The sequence below is a fragment of the Myxine glutinosa genome, chromosome 8 (assembly GCF_964187855.1).
Source record: "Myxine glutinosa chromosome 8, kmMyxGlut1.1, whole genome shotgun sequence".
Lineage (NCBI taxonomy): Eukaryota > Metazoa > Chordata > Myxini > Myxiniformes > Myxinidae > Myxine > Myxine glutinosa.
The window spans coordinates 94746627-94767217 of NC_136268.1; the positions used below are offsets into that span (position 1 = coordinate 94746627).

The following is a 20591-nucleotide window of genomic DNA, read 5'->3' on the forward strand; positions in this document are numbered from 1 at the left end:
CCTCTCTCTACTTTGCCTGGGAATGGCAGCTCATGCAAAGCACCCTTTTAATTATTCATCTGCAGCGAGGGATCTGGGGAGCACACAGCTAGGAGCTCCGGCCCTCATTAAAACCGTGTTAATTCGCTCGATGTCTCGACTTTCTTCAAAGAACACTGAGCCAGTTAATGGTACCTTTCCTTCCGTGAAATATAGTATATTGGCCAATTCAGCAATTCAAGAGCTATTGTCATCACAAATTGTGAAAATTTTGATCAAATACTCGATGTTTTTATTTTTGTTTGTTAGGTTCTGTTTTTCTGTCCACAGTGCTGATACTTCTTCGTGATGCCGCAGTTGCACGGGGACGTCACATTTGCATCCGGGATGCGCTGCTCCTTGAAGCATTGTGGGGCACGGGGACAAGTAGCACCATGATGTGTGGTGGGGCATAGGGACAGAGAATGCCGTGATGCGCGTCATGGGGACATGTGATGGGCGGTATGGCATGGGTACTCGTGGCGAGCAACAGGGAGGCGCAACGCCATGACACACGGTGAGGCATGGGGACATGCGATGCCATGACGTGCGGTATGGCACGGGATGTGTGGCATCGTGACACGTGGCAATGGATATGCGTTGTGCCATAATGCGTGGCAAGCGACGGGTATGCATGGTGAGCAACGGGGTTGCGCAGTGGTGGGGCATGGGACGCGTGACATGCAGCGGTGCCGTGATGTATGGGGACATTCTACGCCATTACGTGCAGTTTGTCTTGGGGATGTGGGCGTCGTGATGAGTGGTGCCGTGATGTGCAGCAAGCAACGGGGTCGTGTGGCACCATGACGTGAGGTGGTGCACGGGGATGCGTGTCGCGCAGCGTTGCCATGACGTGCATCAAGCAACAGGGATGCACAGCCCATGATGTGTGACGAGCATGGAGACACGTGACGTGCAGTGACGTGCGGTGCCGTAACGCATTGCAGAGTACCCCTGAACATCATAGATGGAAGGAGTTGCTGAATGCATGAGAGGCGGATTGCTCATCTATATGAAATAGTTTGTTGTAAATAGTTCGTCGTCAGTTGCAATTTGGTTGCTTGTGTATTGTAAAAGCAAAACCACAGTGCCAGTGTATCAATGAAGCAGTATTGTCATGGCCAGCTATGGTGAAATAGGATGGGGGAGCAATGTTCGTGGTGCGTGAGGGTACAGAGCTGAGCCTTGGTTCACTAATTGCATTCATGAAATGTCGTTTACCTCGGATCTCAAAGTCGAGCTTGGAACTGGGGTTTATTTTTTCTTTCTCCTTGATTTCACTGCTTAACATTTTAATGAGGTCCTCTCGAAAGATTGGACCAACGATGCAGGCAGGCGATTGGTGCACTAAATAATTGTTTTTCAACTGCATGGGTTGCATAGGAGGGGTGAAAAGAATTAAGAAGTGTCAGTTGGGTGCTGGGTGGGGGAGGTTATGCTGAATTACTGTGGAGATGAGGGTGAACTACCCACGGAATGGCATAGTCGCAAATGCCACGTAAATCTCTGCACAATTTTGCAAAGGGCATCGTGCATTCACTCCCCATTTGCCTTCCTGCTCATGTGATGCAGGCCGAATTAAATGGTGTGTTCTGGTCACTTCTCATCTGCATTTTTATGCATGCCAAGATCGTTTTTTTTGGTTTTCTTTAAAACTATGCTTGGCAAATATCTGGCTCCCAGAAATCCAAACCTTTGTGAACACTGAAGACAATTTCTTCTCTGAAGCATCTGACAGTTTATAGCCAGAGGAGGAATCGATCTCATGCTGGACGATTCAAAGGCAATTGCCCCACCTGTGCACCATTCTGTTGGACCAGTATTGCCATACGATACATGTCATTAATTGGGACAGTTTAATAAGATTAAAGTATTCTCTCCAAAACGATGAGGGTGGGGGGTTGTTGAGGTCTGACTGTCATCGCAGATATGAGAAGATATAACTGCGTGTCCCGTTTTTTATATCTGCTTGTCCTGTGTATATACAGTCCAGCAAGTACTACATTGATGTTGCCTTTATCTGTCCTTGTGATTCAGGTGAAATTACATCACGACCTCATAATGTCCTTGTAATTCATATAAATGTAAAATATCTCATAATGTCCTTTTCTCACGTAATATAAAACACTTGCCAGTTATTTATGATATGCAAATGAACACTTCTGTTTCTGTGCTGCTTGTAAGACCTATCTGGTATAAGTTTTAAAAGCGAAGTACTTTGAAAGTTTCAGGAAGGAATACAAACTGAATAATTCAAATGGTCAGGTCAGACCAAAAAGCTGAATGGTTTGAATGTTTCAGTTTTCAGAATTTGTATGTAAGTATAAAAAGCTGAATAGTTCGAAAGTTTCAGATAAATATGAAAAGCTGAATTATTCGAATGTTTCAGATAAATATAAAAAGCTGAATTATTTGAATGGTTCAGATAAATATAAAAAGCTGAATGGTTTGAATGTTTCAGATAAATATAAAAGCTGAATGGTTTGAATGTTTCAGAGAAATATAAAAATCTGAATGGTTCGAATGTTTCAGATAGATATAAAAAGCTGAATGGTTTGAATGTTTCATAAAAGTGTAAAGAGCTGAATGGTTTGAATGTTTCAGATAAATATAAAAATCTGAATTATTCGAATGTTTCAGATAAATATAAAAAGCTGAATGGTTTCAATGTTTCAGATAAATATAAAAAGCTGAATGGTTTGAATGTTTCAGATAAATATAAAAAGCTGAATGGTTTGAATGTTTCAGATGAATATAAAAAGCTGAATGGTTTGAATGTTTCAGATAAATATAAAAAGCTGAATGGTTTGAATGTTTCAGAGAAATATAAAAAGCTGAATGGTTTGAATGTTTCAGAAAAGTGTAAAAAGCTGAATTATTCGAATGTTTCAGATAAATATAAAAAGCTGAATGGTTTGAATGTTTCAGATGAATATAAAAAGCTGAATGGTTTGAATGTTTCAGATAAATATAAAAAGCTGAATGGTTTGAATGTTTCAGAGAAATATAAAAAGCTGAATGGTTTGAATGTTTCAGAAAAGTGTAAAAAGCTGAATTATTCGAATGTTTCAGATAAATATAAAAAGCTGAATGGTTTGAATGTTTCAGAAAAGTGTAAAAAGCTGAATGGTTTGAATGTTTCAGATAAATATAAAAAGCTGAATTATTCGAATGTTTCAGATAAATATAAAAAGCTGAATGGTTTGAATGTTTCAGATAAATATAAAAAGCTGAATTATTCGAATGGTTCAGATAAATATAAAAAGCTGAATGGTTTGAATGTTTCAGATAAATATAAAAAGCTGAATTATTCAAATGTTTCAGATAAATAATAAAAAGCTGAATTATTCGAATGGTTCAGATAAATATTAAAAGCTGAATGGTTTTGTTTCAGATAGATATAAAATCTGAATGGTTCGAATGTTTCAGAGAAATATAAAAATCTGAATGGTTTGAATGTTGCAGATAAATATAAAAAGCTGAATGGTTTGAATGTTTCAGATAAATATAAAAAGCTGAATGGTTTGAATGTTTCAGAAAAGTGTAAAAAGCTGAATGGTTTGAATGTTTCAGAGAAATATAAAAAGCTGAATGGTTTGAATGTTTCAGATAAATATAAAAAGCTGAATGGTTTGAATGTTTCAGAGAAATATAAAAGCTGAATGGTTTGTATGTTTCAGAAAAGTGTAAAAAGCTGAATGGTTTGAATGTTTCAGAGAAATATAAAAAGCTGAATGGTTTGAATGTTTCAGATAAATATAAAAAGCTGAATGGTTTGAATGTTTCAGAAAAGTGTAAAAAGCTGAATGGTTTGAATGTTTCAGAGAAATATAAAAAGCTGAATGGTTTGAATGTTTCAGATAAATATAAAAAGCTGAATTATTCGAATGTTTCAGATAAATATAAAATGCTGAATTATTCGAATGGTTCAGATAAATATAAAAAACTGAATGGTTTGAATTTCAGATAAATATAAAAAGCTGAATTATTCGAATGTTTTAGATAAATATAAAAAGCTGAATGGTTTGAATTAGAGTCCCTGTATAAAGAGAGTTGCGCCATGCGCTGACCCGAGATTTCTGGTCACGTGATTTCGTGGCGCCATTTTGTGTCTAACTTCACCGTGCGTGAACGTCAGCTTGGTACGGGAATGTTGTTTATTGCCAAACAAAATGACTGGTTGTTCTGCTTTTGGTTGTTCAAACCAATCTGGGAAATATAAGATGTATAGATTTCCAAGTGATAAAGTCTGAAGACAAATTTGGGAAGCGAAATTCAGACGAAAGAGCTGGAAAGCGATCGACTCCTCGAGACTCTGCCAGGTAGGCCCACGCCACTTGATGATCGATGTTCAAAAGCAATTCTATCTGCTCGGTTTTTTTTTGGTTGTCTGTCCGTTGAAAACCCTTTTAAAGGGAAGTGATTTGTGTTTGTTTATAATCTTCAAGGAGCTGACCAAAAATGCATTTCCGTGGGAAGAACCCTGCTCAATGTTTTCCGGGTAGTCCTAGCGGACCGCATATTGTCATTGATTGATGAAATGTCCCGGTACAGTGACATTGCCTGGTCTGCGGTTGGGTAGTCTGCGGGCAATGTCACTGTACTTTTTCAGAGGGAATTAATTTTGATTTTATAGGGGTGGGAAACCCATGGTCCGTTTTGTTTTCAGTTGTCTGTCCGTCCATTCAAAACTTATTCCGAGGCAAGTTATTTTTTTGGTTTAAAATCTTTAGCCTAATCGGCAATCATAAAAGCAATTTTAGGGGGGGACCTGCTCAATTTTTTTGCGGGTTGTGCAGTCATCCATACGTCCAAAATTTGACGAGTTATTGTTTGCTTTGTACAGTGCTCATGCGTCTTGTGGCATATTTGCTCAAATATTTCCCACCCCGGGATTTATGGCCAAATTGTAGTGATGGAAGATTTTGCACATTGGACAATCCCTATATATTTAACCTGGTGACAGCTATCGTTCCCAAAACATACAATATGAGAGTAGTGAACAGAGTAGTGATGAGTCTCACTTGTGAGGAGTGAACGGAGTAGTGATGAGTCTCACTTGTGAGGAGTGAACGGAGTGGTGATGAGTTTCACTTGTGAGGAGTGAACATCGTGGGATGAAGTGTTGGTCTGGTCAGAGTGTTGTATTACGGGCAGAGTTTTCTTACGGTCTGAATGTATGAATCATGTTCTGTACTGAATGTATGAACCAAGTTTTGTACTGAATGTTTACTGTGTTGGCCTCATCGTGTTCCTGGTGAAATTAAACAAGTTATGGTGAATACGACGTCTTATCTGTGCTTTTCCATATCTGTTCGACTCGACGAACCGTGAACACTGCAGGTATTTTTAAAAGTTTTTTCTCTGTTTAATTACGGCTTGGCGCAGTCGAAAATTAAGTGTTAATTAAGTCGCCAGCTATGAAACATATCAATCGATCAGGCAATATCCATCAGAGTTCTGGGCAAGGGTGTAGTAATAAATGAACGTTTCAATCTTACTAGATGCCGATGACGTTTTCCTTATGTCAGAGACAGAAGCTGACTTGCAGCTTGTTAAATCATTACAATGGAAATTGAATATAAATGTCGATAAAACTAAAGTTGTACACTATAGAAATATGGCAATACCACGTACAGAATTTGTTTTAAGTGTGTTAGACTATATGTCGGCTGGAAGTCCTACACCGGAATTGCTCTCGGCACCCTTTAAAAAATATTGGATATGCCCACACTCCTTTCTAAAAGTTATTAAAATTCAGAGAACGACAGCATTGGTTTGTCTTACTTATAATGTTAGCTCTTATATGCAGTGTTGGCTTGTAATATGCATTGCCATACCACTTTTAATATCACCACACAGCTCTTTTTCACGGCAATAGCTGAGTTTTTGACAAAACAAATATCACCTGTATGTAATAATAAGACTAAATATGTGTAGTAATTTTTTTTTTAGCAGGTTTAGAATATATCACCCCATATCGCGAATGTACATGTATATCTAATCCGACACACTTAGACACAAAATGGCGTCCAAATTTGAGTTGACACAACTCTCTATATACAGGGACTCTAGTTTGAATGTTTCAGATAAATATAAAAAGCTGAATTATTCGAATGTTTCAGATAAATATAAAAAGCTGAATGGTTTGAATGTTTCAGATAAATATAAAAAGCTGAATTATTCGAATGGTTCAGATAAATATAAAAAGCTGAATGGTTTGAATGTTTCAGATAAATATAAAAAGCTGAATTATTCAAATGGTTCAGATAAATAATAAAAAGCTGAATTATTCGAATGGTTCAGATAAATATTAAAAGCTGAATGGTTTGAATGTTTCAGATAGATATAAAATCTGAATGGTTCGAATGTTTTAGAAAAGTGTAAAAAGCTGAATGGTTTGAATGTTTCAGATAAATTATTAAGCTGAATGGTTTGAATGTTTCAGATAAATATAAAAAGCTGAATGGTTTGAATGTTTCAGAAAAGTGTAAAAAGCTGAATGGTTTGAATGTTTCAGATAAATATAAAAAGCTGAATGGTTTGAATGTTTCAGATAAATATAAAAAGCTGAATGGTTTGAATGTTTCAGATAAATATAAAAAGCTGAATGGTTTGAATATTTCAGAAAAGTGTAAAAAGCTGAATGGTTTGAACATTTCAGATAAATATAAAAAGCTGAATGGTTTGAATTTTTCAGATGAATATAAAAAGTTGAATGGTTTGAATGTTTCAGATAAATATAAAAGCTGAATGATTTGAATGTTTCAGATAAATATAAAAGCTGAATGGTTTGAATACAACAACAACAACATGCATTTTAAAAGGCCATTTTCCCTGCTAGAGCGGGGGTTAGCCTTGCGGTCCCCATGACAATCTTCTCCATTTTGCCCTATTTTCTGCATCTCTCCTTGTTAACCCCCTTGCCCGCATTTCTTCTTCCACCATCTTTAGCCAAGTCTTTCTCGGTCTTCCCCGTCTTCTACTTCCATCTACATTCATTTCCATCACTCTTCTCAACCAGTCACTTTCATTCTTCCTCAACACATGACCAAACCATCTCAACCTGTTCCTCTTCACAGCATCAATCACAGGCTCTATTCCCATCATCTTTCGCAATTCATCATTTGTCTTCCTCTCTCTCAACGATACTCCGCACATCCGTCGAACCATTCGCATTTCCACCCTTTCCAACCTTCGTTGCTGCTCTACGTTCATTACCCATGTCTCGCTCCCATAAATCATAACACTTCTCACACATGCAGCATACACCTTTCCCTTCAGCTTCAACGACACTCCCCTCATCATCAGCACGCCACTCAATTCCCGAAACCTCTTCCATGCACATCTCACTCGAGCAATCGTTGCCGAGTCTGATCCACCTTCTCCATTCAGCATGTCTCCGAGGTAGCAAAATGTTTTCACACCTTCCAGCTTCACGCCGTCTCCAAGATCCAACTCAACATTTCCTCCATCGGCAGCTCCCTCTGTGCACACCTTACATTTGAATGTAGCTGCCACACTGGTTAATGACCCTCTCAGACCACTACATTTTTGATGAACCCACTCGGCGCACATTGTACACTGAATGGAGTTCACTCCGACACCCTTCCTACACACAGCACAGGGCCACTTCCCAGTTCTTTCCACCTCACCACATGCTTTACCACTTGCCATCACCTTCGTCTTTCCGATATTCACCTTCAGACCTTTTGTCTCCATACATTCCTTCCACGTGTTCATCTTTTCCTTCAGTCCATCCATACTTTCCGCAATCAACACCAGATCATCTGCATACAACAACTCCCACGGTAAACCCTCCTTTACGTTCTGAGCCAGCACCTCCATCACAGCTGCAAATAGTAGTGGACTTAGTACCGACCCCTGATGCACTCCCACCTTCACCTCAAACTCACCACTGTTCCCGTCCTTCGTCCTTACAGCTGTGCGCGCTCTTTTGTACATTGCCATCACTACTCTGATCAACCATTCCTCCACTCCTAACTTCCTCAATGCCCATGTCAATACTTTGCGTGGAACCCGATCGAATGCTTTCTCCAGATCAACAAACCCAAGAAACAACTTCTTCCTCTTCTCCATGTACTTCTCCTGCAACTGCCTCACAATGAAAAGCGCGTCTGTCGTTCCTCTTCCTGGCATGAATCCAAACTGCATTTCGTCGATCTTCACTTTCTTCCTTATCCTCCTCTCCAACACCCTTTCCAATACCTTCATTCCATGCTCCAATAACTTTATCGCTCGGTACGAGCCACACTCCAGAGGGTCACCTTTCCCCTTGTATAGAGGGACGAGGGTACTCAGTTCCCAATCCACTGGAATGCGGCCTTCTTTCACCACCAGATTACAGATCTCTGTCATTCTCTTCACACCCCAACTTCCTGCTGCCTTCAACATATCTCCCACAACTCCCGTCGGCCCTCCCGCTTTTCTACCCTTCATTGCTTTTATCGCTTCCTCAACTTCCTTCTCAGTTATCTTCTCTGCCGGTCCTAAAACTGGGTTACTCTCTATGTTGCCATCCCATTCATTCTCTGTATTCAACAGCATTTCCATATATCTTTTCCATCTTCCTTTAATTCCATCTGGGTCGACAACGATTTGTCCCACTTCATCCTTCAAGCAACTCACCCCCATCACATCACACCTCTCTTTCGCTATCTGCTTTGCAATCCTGAATACTGCTTTCTGACCCTCTTCCGAATCCAAGCGTTCTCCGAACATTTTCCTACATGCCTCCTGCGCCTTTGCTACCTCTTTCTTTGCAGCCTTCCTGGCTGCCTTATAACTTTCATGCTCTGCTGTTTCTGCTCCCGTACCCTTCGCCTTCTGCCACTCCTTGAACTTCTTCCTCTTCTCGTCAATCCTCTTTCCAACTTCATCATCCCACCACCATGTTTCCGAGTGCCTCGGTGGTCCGTTTGTCCATCCACATACCTCACCAACGGCTCCCCAACAGACTAGCTTTCATTGACATCCAACCACTTTCAAGCTCAACCACATCATCCTCGACCCTACTCAGCCTCTCTTTTAATGCCTCCCTTACTGTCACCTCTTTCAACCTCCACACCTTCATTCTCTGTTGGTACTTCACCCGCTGAGCTCTCCTCGCACCTTTCACCCTTACGTCGCAGCCAACCAAGTGGTGCTGTGAAACAGCCTCCTCCCCCGGGATCACCTTTGTGTCCCGGAGGTGCCCCCTATCTCGCCTACGCACCATCAGGTAGTCAACGGTTGTCGTCGACCCACCTGACGTGTATGTAACAAGCTTATTATCCTCTTTCTGGAACTGAGTATTACAAATCAACAAATCAGCTCCATCAGCAAACTCCAAAATCCTTTCACCTTCTCCATTTCTCACACCATATCGTAACCCCCATGAACTCTGTCAAAACCATCCATACTCCTTCCCACATGTCCATTTAGGTCTCCTCCTACCACAACAACTTCCTCATCTTTCACGTTTTCCATCAGCTTCTCTATAGCACACCAGAACTTGTCCTTCTCTTCATCGCTTCGACCAACCTGCGGAGCATATCCCGAGATGACGTTCACCAAGAGCTTTCCAATCATCATTTTCACCATCATCAACCTATCACTCACTCTAGTCACACTCACCACACTGTCTACAAACTCCTCAGAAAACAGGACACCAACACCATTCACGCCCTCCAGGCACCCTTGCCACACAAACTTGTATTTCTGTCCCTGCCTACCCTTCACCATTCTCACACCACTTCCCTTCCATCTCGTCTCTTGCACACAACATATGTCCACTTTTCTTCTGACCAATACTTCCACCACTTCTCCTGATCTCCCTGTCATTGTCCCTACATTCCATGTCCCAAACCTCAGAAACCGATCTCCACTTCGGGCTGTACCCTGCCCACATGTAGTTGTAATTGTCATGGTTCTCTTTTTTGAGGCAACGTTTTTATGGCCGGATGCCCTTCCTGACGACAACCCTCTTCGTCGCCTCTTACGACACGCAGGGATACGGCGTACCTATTCTTATCCAGGGTACACACTGGTTTGAATGTTTCAGATAAATATAAAAGCTGAATGGTTTGAATGTTTCAGAAAAGTGTAAAAAGCTGAATGGTTTGAATGTTTCAGATAAATATAAAAGCTGAATGGTTTGAATGTTTCAGAAAAGTGTAAAAAGCTGAATGGTTTGAATGTTTCAGATGAATATAAAAAGCTGAATGGTTTGAATGTTTCAGATAAATATAAAAATCTGAATGGTTTGAATGTTTCAGATAAATATAAAAATCTGAATGGTTTGAATGTTTCAGATAAATATAAAAGCTGAACGGTTTGAATGTTTCAGATAAAACGGAAAGCTGAATGGTTTGAATGTTTCAGATAAATATAAAAGCTGAATGGTTTGAATGTTTCAGAAAAGTGTAAAAAGCTGAATGGTTTGAATGTTTCAGATGAATATAAAAAGCTGAATGGTTTGAATGTTTCAGATAAATATAAAAATCTGAATGGTTTGAATGTTTCAGATAAATATAAAAAGCTGAATGGTTTGAATGTTTCAGATGAATATAAAAGCTGAATGGTTTGAATGTTTCAGAAAAGTGTAAAAAGCTGAATGGTTTGAATGTTTCAGATAAATATAAAAGCTGAATGGTTTGAATGTTTCAGAAAAGTGTAAAAAGCTGAATGGTTTGAATGTTTCAGATGAATATAAAAAGCTGAATGGTTTGAATGTTTCAGATAAATATAAAAATCTGAATGGTTTGAATGTTTCAGATAAATATAAAAATCTGAATGGTTTGAATGTTTCAGATAAATATAAAAATCTGAATGGTTTGAATGTTTCAGATAAATATAAAAGCTGAATGGTTTGAATGTTTCAGATAAAACTAAAAGCTGAATGGTTTGAATGTTTCAGATAAATATAAAAGCTGAATGGTTTGAATGTTTCAGAAAAGTGTAAAAATCTGAATGGTTTGAATGGTTCAGATAAATATAAAAGCTGAATGGTTTGAATGTTTCAGAAAAGTGTAAAAAGCTGAATGGTTTGAATGTTTCAGATAAATATAAAAAGCTGAATGGTTTGAATGTTTCAGATAAATATAAAAATCTGAATGGTTTGAAGGTTTCAGATAAATATAAAAAGCTGAATGGTTTGAATGTTTCAGAGAAATATAAAAATCTGAATGGTTTGAATGTTTCAGATAAATATAAAAAGCTGAATTGTTTGAATGTTTCAGATAAATATAAAAAGCTGAATGGTTTGAATGTTTCAGATAAATATAAAAGCTGAATGGTTTGAATGTTTCAGAAAAGTGTAAAAAGCTGAATGGTTTGAATGTTTCAGATGAATATAAAAAGCCGAATGGTTTGAATGTTTCAGATGAATATAAAAATCTGAATGGTAGTACATGGTGTTGTGTCATTGTAGTGCAAAATTTGCTACACTAGTGGAACCAATGTTTTTTGGAATCCTTATACCCCTAGGCAACAAGACCATAGTTGGTTCCATTTTTTTCAATGGCGTCTTTGGCGGCCATTTTGACTTTCAAAATGGCCGCCATTTTTTGCAATTTTGTATGTATCTTTTCACATAAAACACTTTGATTAACCATTTTTTCTGGCATTTTTGTCTTTCCTTGTTCAGAAAATCCACCAGAACACTTATATCCAATTAACAGACGTTTTTTGAGAAATATCTTTGGCTAACAACTTGTTTTGAGCATAATCTAGTGGGTTGTAGCTGAATAAGTATATGCACAAATTTTCTAGAGACGCCAAGTTCAGGAAGAAATCTGGCTGCTTCAGTGAACGTGTGAAGTTAATCAGCGCCAACACTTGCCTCATGTACATTCGTGCCCATCGATACATTGGGAATTTACTGTGGCTCTTGTCAAAATCACTCAGCTGCTTTTCCAAGTTTAGATGTTCAATCTCCATTAGAAGTTGGTGATGGGCTTCCTGAATGCCTACCTCTTTCTTGTTTGCTTCTATCAAGTTATCCATACAGGCAGATAGAGCTTCTACAACTGTAGGCTTCTCTTTCAGAAATTCTGAAAGCCAGAGATCAAAGAATACCTCTAATGTGAGCTCATGAGCTTGAACAGCACGATTGTGGTGATTCCCATTGAGTATCTGATTTACTGTCACAGTGCTGTACAGATCCTTGCTCCAAGCTTCATCAAGCCCGCTGTGCTCAACAGTCCTCCCAAGGCACCTTAGTGCACACAAGACAGTGTGGAAACCACCAGGGCATACCATCCATTTCCCAGCATATTGGTCATGAAGATATTCTAACTTTAGGGCCCTCTTGTAAAGATCCATGTCAAATGTAACTAAGATCGTTCCAGTGTTTTCTGTACACACAACACTATTGAGGTATGAAAGCTTCTCAAGAACTGTCACCAGTGTTGCCCACTCATGAGCTGGTGCCTTAATGATAGGCATTGTGTGATCTTGATCAAGGTTGGGTGTCTTGTTCTCTCCTGGAGTGCACACACGAGAATTGTATGCTGACCAAACTGGTATACCGTCTGATGTCTCTTCATGGTGCCTCTGTGAATACCGTGAAAGTAGCCATGCAAAGTCTTGCTGTGTTGCATTAACAACTTTATCTTGATACTGACCAAGTTGAAAGTTTCCATAGCGTGGACTTCTACTTGGCTTGGGGTTAGGGACGAAGACGCCATTTAAAAAAATGGAACCAACTCAGGTCTTGTTGCCAAGGGTATATAGATGCAAAAAAACATTGGTTCCACTCGTGTAGCAAATTTTGCACTTACATATAATAATTCTACATAACACCATGTACTATGGTTTGAATGTTTCGGATGAATATAAAAGCTGAATGGTTTGTATGTTTCAGATGAATATAAAAGCTGAATGTTTGAATGTTTCAGATAAATATAAAAGCTGAATGGTTGTATGTTTCAGATGAATATAAAAGCTGAATGGTTGTATGTTTCGGATGAATATAAAAGCTGAATGGTTTGTATGTTTCAGATGAATATAAAAGCTGAATGTTTGAATGTTTCAGATAAATATAAAAGCTGAATGGTTTGTGTGTTTCAGATAAATATGAAAGCTGAATGGTTGTATGTTTCAGATGAATATGAAAGCTGAATTGTTTGTATGTTTCAGATGAATATAAAAGCTGAATGGTTGTATGTTTCGGATAAATATGAAAGCTGAATGGTTTGTATGTTTCAGATGAATATAAAAGCTGAATGTTTGAATGTTTCAGATAAATATAAAAGCTGAATGGTTTGTATGTTTCAGATAAATATGAAAGCTGAATGGTTGTATGTTTCAGATGAATATAGAAAGCTAAATGGTTTGAATGTTTCAGATGAACATGAAAGCTTAATGGTTTGAATGTTTCAGATGAATATAAAAGCTGAATGGTTTGAATGTTTCAGATGAATATAAGAGCTGAATGTTTGAATGTTTCAGATAAATATAAAAAGCAAAATGGTTTGAATGTTTCAGATAAATATAAAAAGCTGAATGGTTTGAATGTTTCAGATAAATATAAAAAGCTGAATGGTTTGTATGTTTCAGATGAATATGAAAGCTGAATGGTTGAATGTTTCAGATAAATATAAAAAGCTGAATGGTTTGAATGTTTCAGATAAATATAAAAAGCTGAATGGTTTGTATGTTTCAGATGAATATGAAAGCTGAATGGTTGAATGTTTCAGATAAATATAAAAAGCTAAATGGTTTGAATGTTTCAGATGAATATAAAAGCTGAATGTTTGAATGTTTTAGTTAATATAAAAGCTGAATGGTTTGTATGTTTCAGATAAATATAAAAAGCTGAATGGTTTGTATGTTTCAGATGAATATAAAAGCTGAATGGTTTGAATGTTTCAGATGAATATGAAAGCTGAATGGTTGAATGTTTCAGATAAATATAAAAAGCTAAATGGTTTGAATGTTTCAGATGAATATAAAAGCTGAATGATTTGAATGTTTCAGATAAATATAAAAGCTGAATGGTTTGTAAGTTTCAGATAAATATAAAAAGCTGAATGGTTTGTATGTTTCAGATGAATATAAAAGCTCAATGGTTTGAATGTTTCAGATGAATATAAAACTTGAATATTTCGAATATTTCAGATAAGTAGAAAAACCTGAATAGTTTAAATGGTTCAGTTAGGTACATAACAACCTCCAGGTGAAGGGTTCAGAAGTGTTCATAAGCGTTGTGACATCATTATGAACTTTTACTTGTGACATCATTATGAACCAAAAGCACATCAGATTGTCTAATGTTGTCTTTTTCTTGTCAAAAATTGAAAATATTGTGTAACTGCCAGATGAGGCCCTAGTGTAAAATACTGTATTTTGTATCATCGAATAGAGAGATATGAAACCATAACTCCTCCACCTCCCATAATGTAGGTCATGGTTTTTATTTTGAGAAGTTTTACATTTATAGGTTCAGGTAAGCAACAGTGTGAGGTTTCCTTTGAGCTGTTTTAACTAGTCATGGTCTGTGTACAAGTCCTCGATACTATTTCTGCCTTCGTTATTTGATTTAACCTTGATCACGTTTTTGTTACAGCAATGGAAGGAATACCATTTGTGCTTCATGAACGCTTTGGTGGCCCAAGGAATGACGTGAGTATCAATGCAAAGTGAAGGCTTCGTGATTTAAGAAGAATAAGAATAAATAATAATGGATGCAGTATCTATGTAATCTTTCATACCTTTTTCAGTCTTCTTTTAATTTTGACAACATACACTACTCTTGCCCCACCCATCTTAATCCCACCAGTCCTCCCAAACTTCACTGCTTTTTTTAAACACCATCCTCCCCCTTTTACTCCCTTTATCCTTTCCCCATCTTCAATTTGCTTAACCCCATTTGTATCTTATATGATGGTCCCTTGTATGACCACTCTTATGGCATCAACTTCACATGTTACTTTCTCTGCTACTGTGCTATGTGTAGCTTAATTTTGCCTCATGAATACCAAAGTTGGACGGACGTTATGTTTTCACCCCTGTTTGTCTGTCTGTCTGTCTGTCTGTGAGCAGAATATCACAAAAAGTTATGGATATATTTGGATTAACCTTGGTGGACAGGTTGGGTGTGTGCCAAAGACAAAATAATTCTGTTTTGGTGAAGATCCATATCCAGATACAATAATTTTAAGTGATTCTTCACAATTGAGAGATAGGGCCAAAAACGATACAGAGCAGGATGTCTTAAATACTTAAAAGGTTAGGATCGGTTATGACAAAACTTGGTGGATGATTTTTCTCGGTGACAAGAATAAGCCGATTAGATTTTGGTTCACGTCCAGATGCAGATCCAGCCCATCAGTGGGATACAAAACGTAAACTGTTCAGTATGGCGGAGGTATGCGCTCTATCGAATATCGTTCTAGTTATTTATATTATTTGAGGATTTTTGAACTTTGAGGGAACTGAGTGGCGTGCTGATGATGAGGGGAGTGTCGTTGAAGCTGAAGGGAAAGGTGTATGCTGCATGTGTGAGAAGTGTTATGATTTATGGGTGCGAGGCATGGGTAATGAACGTAGAGCAGCAACGAAGGTTGGAAAGGGTGGAAATGCGAATGGTTCGACGGATGTGCGGAGTATCGTTGAGAGAGAGGAAGACAAATGATGAATTGCGAAAGATGATGGGAATAGAGCCTGTGATTGATGCTGTGAAGAGGAACAGGTTGAGATGGTTTGGTCATGTGTTGAGGAAGGATGAAAGTGACTGGTTGAGAAGAGTGATGGAAATGAATGTAGAAGGAAGTAGAGGATGGGGAAGACCGAGAAAGACTTGGCTAAAGATGGTGGAAGAAGAAATGCGGGCAAGGGGGTTATCAAGGGGAGATGCAGAAAATAGGGCAAAATGGAGAAGATTGTCATGGGGACCGCAAGGCTAACCCCCGCTCTAGCCAAGGAAAATGGCCTTTAAAATGCATGTTGTGTTGTTGTGTATTTGAGGATTTTTGAATTTCTAAGAAATTATTCACCATTTAGCGATAGGGCCAAAATTATATAGAACAGATATCTCATAGTTGGGGACAGATTCGGATGAAACTTCGTGGACAGTTCGAGTGTGTAACAAGGCCAAATTGATTCGATTTTGGTGTGTGACAAGGAAGAATGGTCCGGATGCAGATCCGGCGTATCGGTGGGATACAAAACGTAAACTGTTCAGCCTGTTGAGGTGTGCGCTCTTCCGAGTGCCGCTCTAGTATGTGCTGTGTACATTGCTTGGCAAGGATAGAGGCTATGTACCGGAAGGAAGAGCTTACACACTCGGCCTTCTTTTTGCTCGTCGAGCTATCTGGCATAGACCATAACTAAAACCGAGTGATAATCCACATTGCACCCTACTACATACAGCACTAGATGCGTACACCTGCCCTGTGAAAAAAAAAACACAAGCACCACAAATGAAGCACTGTATAATGAAGACCTCGGTATCGATGACATCATTTTCTCTGATAAGTACCATACTTACATTAATGGGATGATGAATAAGCACATTTCTAGATTTTGGGGACGAGAAAACCAAAAGGACATGAAGAAGCATCACATCACTCTCCAAACATCACCGTCTGGTGTGGATTGACTTTATCACGAATCTACGGTCCCTAATAGCTGTGATGATATCAGATATCAGATCAGATATCAGAAGTGTTGTAGCTGTGATGGAGGTGCTGGCTCAGACCGTAAAGGAGGGTTTACCGTGGGAGTTGTTGTATGCAGATGATCTGGTGTTGATTGCGGAAAGTATGGATGGACTCAAGGAAAAGATGAACAAGTGGAAGGAAAGTATGGAGACAAAAGGTCTGAAGGTGAATATAGGAAAGACGAAGGTGATGGCAGGTGGTAAAGCATGTGGTGAGGTGGAAAGAACTGGGAAGTGGCCATGTGCTGTGTGCAGGAAGGGTGTCGGAGTGAACTCCATTCAATGTACAATGTGCGCTGAGTGGGTTCATCAAAAATGTAGTGGTCTGAGAGGGTCATTAACCAGTGTGGCAGCTACATTCAAATGTAAGGTGTGCACAGAGGGAGCTGCAGATGGAGGAAATGTTGAGTTGGATCTTGGAGACGGCGTGAAGCTGGAAGGTGTGAAAACATTTTGCTATCTCGGAGACATGCTGAATGGAGAAGGTGGATCAGACTCGGCAACGGTTGCTAGAGTGAGATGTGCATGGAAGAAGTTTCGGGAACTGAGTGGCATGCTGATGAGGAGGGGAGTGTCGTTGAAGCTGAAGGGAAAGGTGTATGCTGCATGTGTGAGAAGTGTTATGATTTATGGGAGCGAGACATGGGTCATGAATGTAGAGCAGCAACGAAGGGTGGAAATGCGAATGGTTCGGTGGATGTGCGGAGTGTCGCTGAGAGAGAGAGGAAGACAAATGATGAATTGGGAAAGATGATGGGAATAGAGCCTGTGATTGATGCTGTGGAGAGGAACAGGTTGAGATGGTTTGGTCATGTGTTGAGGAAGGATGAAAGTGACTGGTTGAGAAGAGTGATGGAAATAAATGTAGAAGGAAGTAGAGGACGGGGAAGACCGAGAAAGACTTGGCGAAAGACGGTGGAAGAAGACATGCGGGCAAGGGGGTTAACAAGGAGAGATGCAGAAAATAGGGCAAAATGGAGAAGATTGTCATGGGGACCGCAAGGCTAGCCCCCGCTCTAGCAGGGAAAATGGCCTTAAAATGCATGTTGTTGTGTTGTTGTCTACGGTCCCTCATACCAAAACTGCAGTACCTCTGACATCAGATCGTAAAGACATGCTGAAGACTTACCTATGGAACATGGTGAGAAGGGAGGAAAATCTGTGGTTGCAACAAGATGGAGCCACATCCAACACCTCTGATGAATATCTCGCTTGGCTGATGAAAAACTTTCCAAATAGCCTTATCAGTCACAGAACTGAATTCCCATGCCTACCCCCCTCTCCCGATCCCCTGTTTTTTTATGGGGACTACTCAAAGGGAGTTTTTGATTTGAAACCAATCACTATTGCTGACTGAAAGATGCTTTGAATCATCAGATATCAGATAATTCAGATTATCTCAGGAGTTGTGCAAGACACCCATCAGAAAGTGATATGTAACCTGCTGCTGCGTAGAAGAAAATGTATCGAACATATTAGATGTCTTATTGAGAACTTGGTTTAAATATAGAAAGTTGAGGATTACAAATATTTCACATCAAAAAAATCTTTCATGTCTGTCACTGGCAAAAAGGTAAATATAATGAAAAATCGTCACAAATCTAATCTTGTACAAACCGTTTGAGAGTACGATTAATAAGGCTACTACTACTATTACTACTATTACTACTATTACTACTACTACTACCATCATCATCATCATCATCATCATCATCATCATCATCATCATTGGCCAAGAAAGTCTTTCATGAACCGGCTGGCTTGGCCTGATGTTTGACTCAAGGCGATTTGATAATAATTTGTATGTAATTTGTTCATGGTGTGGCGATAACTCACCAACTCTTCTTCAAAGGATAATGTGGAATCTTTAACATCCACCAACTAATGCTAGCAGACTGGGAGTCGGGGTAATGGCACACTTTGAGATGTAACGCCCTGCTTGTGAAGCACCATTCCAACAGATTACAATTGGGTCAGGAATCGAACCCAGACGAGACAGCTCAAAGGTAAGTCATTATACCTCTCCACCATCCTGTCAGTTTGATAGTAATGGCCATTATACTTGACTTTACAAATATTGTCACATTAGTTCGACTGATTCCTTCACAATTTGAAGTTGCGCTATTTTGAGCTCGAGTCCACAACTCAAACTTCTTTGAGACTCGAGTCCATCAGTGTTGCATTTGTACACAATTGACTTGTATAAGAGTAAGAATTATCTGTCCGGTGATGTCTTAAAGCTTGTCTATATCATAATTCCTTTGACATTATTTGAACATTGCCTTGAAGCCTTTATTTAAATATTCGGTTGAATCTAAAGTGGTGTTTCTTTTCCTTAGACGTCGCAGTACATGATTCTAGATGTCCCACACAAAACGTTCACTCAGATCGAGACGGAGGTAAGTGTCGTGCTGTACACTTGGTACATTTACGTCCGGTCTGTACGAATGCTCCTTGACCTTGTATTTTTAGAATGTTTCTTATTGAGAACTTGGTTTGGTTTTGGGGATGGTTTTGATGGTTTTTTTGGTTTTGAAGAAAGATGCTTTCATCCGGATGTGTTTAAATTGGTTCATTGGAATGTGCCAAAGACTGTTATGGTTCAGATTGAGATGACCCGTCGGATTTGAACATCGGAGGGAGAGCTGCACGGTTCCGATGTGAAAGGTGTGGTGCGTCGTGCCGCAGGTGCTGTCATCAGCACAAGTCGCAGCACGATCTCCCTCCATAATGCTTGCTCGTTTATCTAAATCTGAGCAAATTGGGTTAGGCCTAATAGCAAAAGCCTTAGCAGATGGCAATTAGCTTTCTAAATGTCGTGAAATTGTGTTTTGGATCGTTATTTTCTTCCATTTTGTTACAACAAGCAAATGTTCTTCTCTCTCATATACTTTCCACTGATGTAGTTAAATACCATGAGTCGGTGCACGTGAAGAGGTAAAGCAAGTACGTAGTGCGAGACCTTGGCCTCGCCGCCCTTACGAGGCCCTGCGTGGCAAGGTGATGAGAAACCTTTGGGAGTTGTGTGGTGCGTGCTGTGCTTTGGGTGAAATACGTCCAATTCTAAGCGGAATTGCAGAACATTTTCCCTGCTGAGGTTTAACAAGCGCCCAGTTCTCATCACGCTGGGATGCATATTGCATCGGAGATTTGGAATGGAGCAGTTAGTGTGATATTAAGATTGAATTTGCTCGCAACGGCACGCTCTCTGGGAACATTGGGATGACGAGGTGCTGCGGACACTCTGGGAAACGTCGGGCCGGCCATGCGTGCCGATACATGTGGTGTGTTTTTTGAATTTGCAGGGCACGGATTGTATAAATGGATCGCGTTTACATGCATGCACATTGCACACCCCTTCACCTATAGTATTCAAACGGTGCTGTGAATTGGAACGTGCTTTTTATTCCTCACGTGTACCTCTTCACCATCCAAGCCTTTGATGTGCTTATCCAGCATCCATTAAACCCCCCAGCATGTTTTTGTGCCCCCTATTTGCCGTATTAATTGTGCATACGGGCTCAGAGCAGATGTATTTGTAGATACGTCGAGCTTTGAACTGCACTCCTACTTGTGGTGTTTCCAAGAACAATAACTACCAATGCAAAGGAAATGAATATACACCGTGGTTTTGAACAAATACTTATTGCCAAATGTACAAGTCCATTTTTTTATTTTGGGGACTTCATCATCATCATCATCATCATCATCATCATCATCATCATCATCATCATCATCATCATCATCATCATCATCATCATACTAAAATACGCCTTTTCGTGTCTGTCTGTCCATCTGTCTGATTAATTTTTGATGCCAATACATTCCGTCGTTACTTATCCAATCTCAACCAAACATGACAAGATGACGAAGGGTTACATACTGAAGGTTGTAGCACATTCATTTGCCC

General features: G+C 39.4%; 1 protein-coding gene across 5 annotated transcripts in view; it reads left to right on the forward strand.

The window, feature by feature from the left end:
- Positions 1-20591, forward strand: part of MVB12B (multivesicular body subunit 12B) — a 235584-nt gene that overhangs the window by 203352 nt on the left and 11641 nt on the right. For all 5 annotated transcript variants that reach the window (XM_068124870.2, XM_068124873.2, XM_068124874.2 and 2 more), the window contains 2 exons: positions 14588-14643; positions 19021-19080. In XM_068124870.2, coding sequence (XP_067980971.1) covers positions 14588-14643; positions 19021-19080 — 116 coding nt within the window. The remainder of the gene's footprint in view (positions 1-14587; positions 14644-19020; positions 19081-20591) is intronic.